The sequence below is a fragment of the Metopolophium dirhodum genome, chromosome 2, assembly GCF_019925205.1.
Source record: "Metopolophium dirhodum isolate CAU chromosome 2, ASM1992520v1, whole genome shotgun sequence".
NCBI lineage: Eukaryota > Metazoa > Arthropoda > Insecta > Hemiptera > Aphididae > Metopolophium > Metopolophium dirhodum.
The window spans coordinates 41,836,480-41,845,934 of record NC_083561.1 but is presented as its reverse complement, the minus strand read 5'-3'; the positions used below and the strand labels follow the sequence as shown (position 1 = coordinate 41,845,934).

The following is a 9,455-nucleotide window of genomic DNA, read 5'->3' as shown; positions in this document are numbered from 1 at the left end:
GCTCCATTAATTTTTTGAGTTTGAATTAAAATTTTTATAGGTAAATGTTTTTCATGTCTTGTAAATGTAATACATTCATCACTACGCTCAGAATCAAAAAAATTAAAATTAGGTTGCTATGGTTACATAAATATAGTAATCATCAGTTGCTAGGGGTAACCTAGAGATGTTATAACATTAATATCATCTTTGTTATTGTTTGGTTGTCATGGAAACTGTAACAGTAACGCTCTCCGTGTCGCACACAATTATATAATGACCCCAGCCATAAGACATAATATACATGTCAAAAAAAACCACCAAATTAATCAGCATAATATATTATTAATATTATAAATGTATAGATTATTGATAAGACTAATGGCAGTAATACAGCTGATATTGGTTGGTGGTATCTTTTAATATTGGTTCACGGTTTATGCCGAAAATTTTATTTTTTTAAATATATCGGTATTTGGTAACGTATATTAGAATCTTGGATATCAGTAAAAAGTGGTAATGATCCATCCCTAATAATTTTAACTGTTGCCTAAATAATTGACTATTTAGCATTGAAGGAAACCTTAATTTATTATAATAATTTGTTATTTTATAATAAAATAGGCAGTACTAAATATAAATTTGTACTGAAAATGTTTTATAATAATATTTAAGTAATTGCATAACTTTATTCAAATACCTACTTGACAAATTTAAAATATTATTAACTGAAAAACATTCATGTTTATTTTTTTTATCAAAATACGATAATTAATAATATAATGATTCATTACATATTAAAACATATTCAGTAGTATTTCAAAAGATATTATACTCTGTTAAGGTTTAGTTATTCCACCTTCATGCATGCATAGTGAGCCACCGAAAAGGTCAGATGCCTTTGATCAATGCCAAGTGATGCCACACTTTGTGATTGGTTACCATTAATCAGAAACCACCATTACTCATTTTCAATGGCTACCGCGATGTATTGGGGAGGGAATGTGCGGCCACAACCAGTTTTTGTGGTACAAGTAGGTCAACTTAACCTGAACAGAGTATAGTTATTATGGTTGACCATAATAAATAGGAAGTGTTTGATATAGATTTTTTAATTTATAATACAATCAAGTCAAATAATCAATATATACACTTTTTATGGAAATTTGCTTAAATCTAGTTCTTACAAAGTGGAATATATATTTCAAGGAGCTGGTGGTTGTTGACGAACAGCTTCTTTAGGGTTCTTAACAACTAAAATTACTGAATCACCACGTAGAAACATTTTTGAAATATACTTATCACGACTAACTGCCTTTGCCTAAAACAATAAACAATATTTAATAAGAAGTTTAAAATTGTAAAAGCTAATATATTACAACAAATAATTACATTTCCTATCTCATTCAATATCTAAACATGCATTATAAAAGTTAAAAATACTGGTTTATACTATTTTAATATAGGTACCTTTTTCTTGCCCTTGCCAGTCTTAGGTAACTCAGTCCACATTTCTCGTACATTTTCTAACACCATATTACAATGTCGATCAAAAGCTTTGATTCTTGCCAAAAGTTTTCTATTATTACGACAATTGATCAGCACCTGAGTATTGTTACGGACAGATTGAGTCAGGACAGACATAGGACCTGTAGTGAATTCTTCTTCCTCGCGTTTTGCCAACTCTTCGGGGGTCATTTCAGATTTAGGTTTATTTGCTACTGCAGCCCTACATACATAACATTAATAAAGTCATAAGATGTGAGTAAATAAATTACAACACTGACATTTGATATAAAATCACAACTTTTAAAATATATAAATATTTCATGTAAACTTAGTTTGTGTTCCATTTACAAATTTATTATTGGTAATATAACATTAATTTACACCAATATGTAGGTGTGCTACATAAATTAATAACAATTAATAACAAAAATCACAAATTTTAAGAATAGTCAAAGAATATCGAAGAATATTAATATATACTTGATATTTCAATAATAAGTATTAAAATATATCTTTTAATTAAAGACATATTAAGTATTATCAAATAAGCTTATTGTTCAATGTACGTAACAGTAAGCCCAAATAAAAAATTAAGTTAAAAAAAATAAAACAAGAAATTTGTGTTTAAGTGTCAATCAATAACTATTAAGGTAATTCAAAAGGTACAATTCAACTATATTCCGTTCATTACATAAGGTATGTTCTCCTTATTAAGTAATTAATAAGCCGTATACTGAATAAGGTTTTAGATAAAGCCGTGATACTGAACCTAGTTAAATTATATTAATATGTAGAATGTGTTAAGTTATAAAAATAATTAAATTTTATTTATTAATTGTTGTTAATACATACTACTTAACTAAATTAATTCTGAAATCATACGATTAGATCGTATGCATCAGAGATCAATTTATATTATTATTTTCTAAGTACATTTACTTACATTTTATAGAATTTTTGTCACAGAGAGATGTTCAATTATTTACTTAGTAAAATACGAAGTTTAAATTTTGAAATATAATTATTTAAGATAATTTAAATTATTATACCTAAGCAAAGTATAAAAGAATAAAGTTTGTAAACAAAAATTACAAAATACAAATCAAAAAACCGACAATCAAAAATTAAAATGTCGACAGAAATCAAAATCTGTCGGACAGATACCGTATTCGTATTTCGATTTTCGTTGAATAGAAGCTAACCTAAAAAAATAATTTCAATATTTTGTTTATACCATGATTTAAGATAGTAATACTATGGTTCATACCACGAACTAAGATTGTTCTGTGATAAAACTTCGCAAATTACCATTGGACATTCATGGTAGATAAATATGATGTGGTGTATGTCCGCGGTCAAATTAAAAACATTGTATTTTATAGAAAAAACGCACCAGGATGTTTGCAGTTTTGCACCATATCATTAACATGGTTCATTTACTTCATTATCCCGGAGCAGGATAATGTGGAGATAATTTTATTCTGGTTTCGACCGACGAATTATTAGGTATCCCTACGAAGTATACCGTAGGTCAAAACTAGTGTAAAAATGTAAAATTATCCCGCACCGGGATAATGGACCATGTCAACGATATGGTGCGCTTTCTTGACACCGGTTTGGGTGAAGGGATTTCTAGTAATTTTTAAATCAATGATATTAAGTGTAATGCCCCCTTAATTGCCCCGATCCCGGAAATTTGAATTTATACTGGCATACTTTAAATGTTATTACTTCGAGCTCCATTACTTTATACTCTCGTAGTATAATTTTTTAATTACACTAATACTTCTATAACAATTGTACTCTAGGCATACAATATTATAAGCTGCAAAGTGAAATTAATGAATTTCAAAAAAAACTGGCAAGGTTTAGCAACCTGCCAACCTATCAATTTTTTTCAAAATTTGTGTCTTGCATACTTTATAAAAATGGAAAAAATAAGGCCGGACAAACTTCGTTTTGCAGTTATCAGTGTAGAATTTCAAAAAGTACAGTTTTTCCGTAACGCGTTTTTTTAAAAGAAAATTTCTTAGAATTGAATATTTAAAATTTTTTTTTAAATGTGTGGTGTTAAACTCAATAGATTAGAAAAATCAAAACTTACCTACCTACCTATCCTACTTAATTTTGAATTTTTTGCACGTAAACCTTGAAATAGCATTTTCAAATTTAATCTAAAATTTGTTATAATAATAATAATAATAATAAATAATAAATAATGAATATAAAAATAGCTGAATCTAAATTCAGTTTCTTCAATTCAATTTAAATTGAAAACTATTTTAAAAAGTCAACAATTTATTATAAATGTTTATAAATAGCACAAAAAAAGAAAACTAAAATATTTTGATAATTGCTATTATAAATAATTTGCTATTATAAATATTTAGTGAAAAATTAAATTATTCAGTTTTGACTTGCAACAAAAAACAAAATCAATTTCGTTAAAAACTGGTTTTGCGAAAAAAGATTCCTGTTTTCTCTAATCTTTATTTGTTTTTTCCGATTATATTGAAAAGTACTAGAAGTGAATCTAAAAATGTATACTTTCACACTTTATTAAATAAGTACTATATATTATGATGCTATCCCCTTAAAAATAAGGTGACAAGTGACTTCCTACAATCATTAATTATTAAAATGTAAAAATAATAATAACATAATTTATTATTATTTATATTATCCTTATTAGTATTAAATATTAATACACCTATTATAATTTATAAGTTATAACTAACGTTAAAGTACCTTTGCTGGGAGTATTTTTCACTTTGTTTTCCATGTCATTATTTTATTTTATTTTTATCATTAAATAAGCTTATTGTTCAAACTTGTAACAAATAGCCTAGGTACTAAACATGTTGGGAAAAATAATAAGTTTTAGTATAACAAATACTCTTTAGAGTGGGTACTTCACAATTAGTTCAAATTTGTAAAGTTTGAATTGATGTAATTGAATATTTTCAGTAGAAGAACAACATATAATACTATTATGTCCAATTAATTGTTGAATCGATGAGAATTGATGTAGACCAAATTGTATCTACATCTCGAGAGCTGCTTCCGCTACTCTTATTTATATAAGCTCGAGCTCGGCAACTGACTACTTACAGACTATTGAGATAAGGGGCGATAATAATGCATTTGGTATACTGGATGTGCCTTCTATATTACTGGTGATGAGGTAAATAATATAAATAATAATATTAATAACTTGAGTGGTTGGTATATGATTTTATCATAATATTTTCCTGTACCTTTTAATTAACCAATTTAGTTTCCTTGACATTTTAAATTATTTAGATTTTATAAATTATATAAATATAATCATTATTGTTTTATATTTTCCAATGAAAGCGTACCTAATATGATTATAAGTACGACGATTATTTGTTAGTTATATTTTAATTCAATCTAACTATTTGTTATTAGTATCAGTAGGTACGACTGTACGAGTGTACGTTACTACCTACCTATAATCTTGTAATAGTGGTATTCACTTCCTATTGATTTATTGAATAAATAATATGGTAAATGTTGTATTATTTTATTTACAATTTAAATGCAATATTATGTACCTAATCTAGGTAGGTACTACCTACCTACTACCTATAAATCATTGTACATTTGTACCTAGAAAACGACTTTGAAACCACAACAGTTTTAAAACTCTGTTTCGCCTTCGTTACACGCCGCTTTTACCATATCCATACATAATTTATTATGTTAAGGTATATAAATATATAATATAGTATATTCAATGCTATATGTGCTTGGTTATTTAAATATATGGATGAAATATCGGGTAGTTCAAAATATTGACTGAAACAAAAATTGACCGTTATTTTTTCTTTGAACACTGTGGTTGCCACTCGCCAATATACCTAATCGTTGTACCGTATTGCATGCGGTTATGTACTTATATATTACATAAACATATGCGTTTAAACTTTAAACAATAATTAACAGTTTAGACCTATATAGTGAAATGGAGTTATACCACCTGGTCCAGGGACTAACATCTTTAGAAAAATATCCATGTATATTATATATACTCATTAATAGCAAGAGAGAGAGAGAGAGATAGAGAGAGATAGAGACTATTGTTATAACCAGCGTGCACGTCATGTCATGTGATGACATCGTTACAATATAATATCTTTCCTCTCTTATATTAGTTTCTTTATCACCCAAAATTGTCTGTGCGAATGATAACCATCTTTTCTCTCTCCTTTATGTTGGCATAAAAGTATATGTTAGGTGAAAAAAGAAATGTAATTTACTCATATTAAGAATGTGCTTAATACCAATGACGTTAGCACTATAGGCAACCTTTGGCAGGGTATGGGGACACGCTGCAAGTCCATTGTATCAATATATGTCTTTGGTATAGGTAGTTTAAACGGGGACCCTTTAAACGGGGAAGGGGCGGCGACCTTATATCGGGCTCTTATATATTATTATTATGGCCACGCAACTTAAAGTTTTCGCTCACTCAGCGCAGAGGGCGCCCGCGTTACCGAGGGACGGTGCGGCGGTGTCGAGCAGGCGCGCTCGACAACGATTTTCCACGCTCGTGGACGGGGAGACGGTGGTGCAAGCCAACGAGCACACAAGCACACATACACACACAAACGCACGCAGGCGAAAATACGCAACACACCACTGCGACATCCCTCCCGACTTTAGCGCTAGTGCGTCCACCTACATTACATTATATCGCCGCCGCAATATCCGGCGTTGGCGCGGTGCTCGTTGTGCGTCCGCGGTCCGCTGCAGATTTGACGCCGCTCGTTCTGGTGAACATGCTGCTACTGCAGCGAACGGGAGAATAATCGAATACCGTACTGCTGAAGTGTACAGAGTGGTCCCGACCAGGAGACCGCGATATCGCCCGTGTAAAACTGCCACACAACCGGCGAATGGCGCCCAGGGACAACCAGGAGCTGGTGCCGCTTACCGACGGCAGCGGCCGCCCGAACGATGACGACGAGCTGGAGGGCCAGCGGCCGCAGAAGAGATCGGCCGCTGCGTGTCTAGACGACAACGGCGGCGGCGGGGGTGGCGGCAAAGGACAGCTACAGACGGCGACGAACGACATGAAGACGTCCATGCTCGCATGTCAGCAGGTCATCGGACTTGGCACGCTTTGGAGATTTCCCTACGTGTGCCTCAAGTACGGCGGTGGTAAGTTTTTGTCTTTTATCTTATAACATATACCTATATATTATATTATAATGCTTATTACAATTACAAACGTATTAGGTAACTATACCGGCCCAGGGGACGCAATACCCCCGTGGGTTATCTCATTAGTCATTATATAATATATATATGTATACACACACTATACACAATGAGTTATGAGCATTTTTTGATTCCAATATTTTACGTAATCATAGGTACCTATTACAGATTGAAATATAGTAAAAAATCAGCAAACACAGATAATATTTATATCTGTAAGTTTGTTTCAATTCATTAAAATATTAAAGCTAACAAAATTGGTTCTACTGAACTCAGTTTGTAGGTATCGTATGTGTGTGTTTTAAAACGCAAACTACAAATGCAGATGTGACGTATATTAATTAATGATAAAATATTTAAGAAACATATTACATACCTATAGGCTATAGGTATATAGGTTTAAGCATGTATATGCATTTTACATGACGTAGGTACTTATTCGTGAACGTCATGTACATTCGATAATTTGATAATATTTTTTTTACGTAATAACTGATAAAAATAAAAATAGTATCTATACATAAAGTTGATTTCCCTGAGCTTGGAAATTAATTTAAATCGTAAAATGTTGTAGAATTTAACTAACTGTCATAGGATCATCGATTAAAACAACATAATTAAGTTAAACTATTATAGGTATCTAAACTTGATTTTTAGTTAATGTCACTTACCCACTTGTTAGTTTATGAACAAAATACCTAATACATAAAAAAAAGTTTTTATTTTTACAAAAATATAAGATGCACTTATAACATTGAAATAGGTAGTTTAATAATTTATTAGTTTTTTGATAATATATACTGTTTTATTAATGTAAAACATAACTTAAATTTCCAATTTTAAAACTAAATCTTAAATTATTTAATAGGTTTATTAATTATTTTATTTTTGAGATTCGATTAAGTATTATTGGTACAAACAAACAAATTTATGTTTCTTGATTGTTCAGTGTTATAATGGTACATTTCCATTGCCATGTAGTTTGTTATTAGTTCAATAAGTTTGGTCATAATATCATGGGGGTGGATGATTCGGGCACCATATATTCTTGTTTAACCATAAGTCTATGCAAGCCTTATGGTATACACATAAGCACTTTAGTCGAGCTATCCTCTGTCCACATTCCATACTGTCCAGGCATATTGCACATTCATCACTTCTATTCATATTTGCCACGTCTTCGTTATACATCTTGGCCCGTAATTCGGAAATTCTTGAACATTGCTCTACGTGCCTACAAGAATTCATAATATTTATTAGTAGGTACACATAAATAATTTATGACAAATCAAAACAAAGGTTGTTAAATTACCATGTTGTATATTCATTTTTATATGATTAAAGTTATAAACCTTAAAAGCATATTATGCGAATTGAAAATTCAATACTAAAAAAAATATAAAATAGCAGATATTTTATATAATATGCAGCTACTGTGCTAAATATATAATGTATAATATTATCAAATATAAAAAGCTAAATGTTATATTATGTGAATTAAAAATTCCGTACAGTATATTATATGGAGTTACAGTGGCATATTTATGGTTTTTCATGGAGGGGAAGGGAAGGTCCACATAATATTCCCAACACAAACAAAGATGTGGGTTACTTTTATAATAATTGTTGTAATCCCGTAATAAAAAATTAATATAATTATGGGCCAATGGTGTGACTCCAGACCCCTTGGACCCCCCCCCCCCCCACCAATCGTAAATACGCCACTGATAAGGTACTTTACAGGGACTGATGTTGGCACTCGTTTAAGTTAGGTTAGTGATGGGTTTACTACAATGAATATAAAAACAATCATTTCATATGAAAAATAATTTTGAGCTATACATAATATACTATAATTAAAATGTGTATACTTAAGATAAAACTAAAAGAAAATTGCAAACTTGTTAAATTCGATTTTTATAACTTCAATGTCAAATTTTGTTCTTGAAAAGTAATTAACGAAAATGTTGAGGCTTAGAGATTATTGTCTTTAACATACAGCGAAATAACTAGTAAATTTCGTTAACTATAAAAGCATTTTAAAGTAATATAGTATATACACATTAATACATTATATCAAATTTCCATACTTTATAGTTTTTAATTACTATGAAGACTAGGGATATAAATAACTATTAACTTACTAAAATAATAACATAATAAATTCTAGTAAATTCGCGTCCCGTCATAATTTTCATTGTCACCGTGGTATCGCACAAATATTTTTGATTAAAAAAAAATTAATTATTATTTGTTTGCTTGGGACGATATGATCAAGGGGTATCATCGACTTTAATACATTGTTAAATTGATATAAATAATTAATTAAATGTTCTACTTATATATTATTTATAGTATATCGTGTCCATTCGTTAATCATTACATACTTATATTTAAATTTATAATATAACTATAATACTATAATCATACTAAATTTTAAATATATTATACAATAATGTCAAATGCCTACAGTTATTTACAATAAATTTACATAAATATATTTTATAGGTTGTAATAATAATTATTATTTATTAGTTTTTTAGATATTATCAAAATTATGTAGGTACACTGTTTTAAGTTTTTTATTTCTTTCATACCTACAGTTTTCGCGTGATACATCAGAATTTAATTTAAATTTAACACGCAAGACTACATTGATTTTTAAGTATCTAGTACCTACCATCTATAGGTTAAAGTGGTTCATAGTTTGTGTATTCTAA

General features: G+C 29.7%; 3 protein-coding genes across 5 annotated transcripts in view; 1 reads left to right on the top strand and 2 right to left on the bottom strand.

Moving 5' to 3' along the window:
- Positions 1–1,116: 1,116 nt before the first annotated feature.
- On the bottom strand, positions 1,117–2,668 carry LOC132938199 (small nuclear ribonucleoprotein Sm D2-like). Its single transcript, XM_061004902.1, has 3 exons — positions 2,432–2,668; positions 1,450–1,708; positions 1,117–1,300 (listed from the first exon to the last, which is right to left on the bottom strand). Coding segments are annotated over exons 1-3 (378 nt in total). The 5' UTR covers positions 2,434–2,668; the 3' UTR covers positions 1,117–1,183.
- A 3,450-nt stretch (positions 2,669–6,118) lies between these two features.
- LOC132938160 (sodium- and chloride-dependent transporter XTRP3-like) overlaps positions 6,119–9,455 on the top strand; it is a 15,003-nt gene continuing 11,666 nt past the window's right edge. The window contains exon 1 of the mRNA XM_061004846.1: positions 6,119–6,675. Coding sequence (XP_060860829.1) covers positions 6,411–6,675 — 265 coding nt within the window. The 5' untranslated portion in view covers positions 6,119–6,410. The remainder of the gene's footprint in view (positions 6,676–9,455) is intronic.
- LOC132938162 (E3 ubiquitin-protein ligase ZNRF1-like) overlaps positions 7,513–9,455 on the bottom strand; it is a 27,167-nt gene continuing 25,224 nt past the window's right edge. The window contains exon 2 of one of the 3 annotated variants that reach the window (XM_061004848.1): positions 7,513–7,969. In XM_061004848.1, the coding sequence (XP_060860831.1) occupies positions 7,750–7,969 (220 nt within the window). In that variant the 3' untranslated portion in view covers positions 7,513–7,749. The remainder of the gene's footprint in view (positions 7,970–9,455) is intronic. The other 2 variants (XR_009663876.1, XR_009663877.1) reach the window with 2 other exon arrangements.

Bases quoted from the DNA above. Each gene is read 5' to 3' on its own strand.
- LOC132938199 (XM_061004902.1), bottom strand. The intron at 1,301-1,449 runs GTACCTATATTA...TTATTGTTTTAG, and splicing joins CTGGCAAGGGCAAGAAAAAG to GCAAAGGCAGTTAGTCGTGA.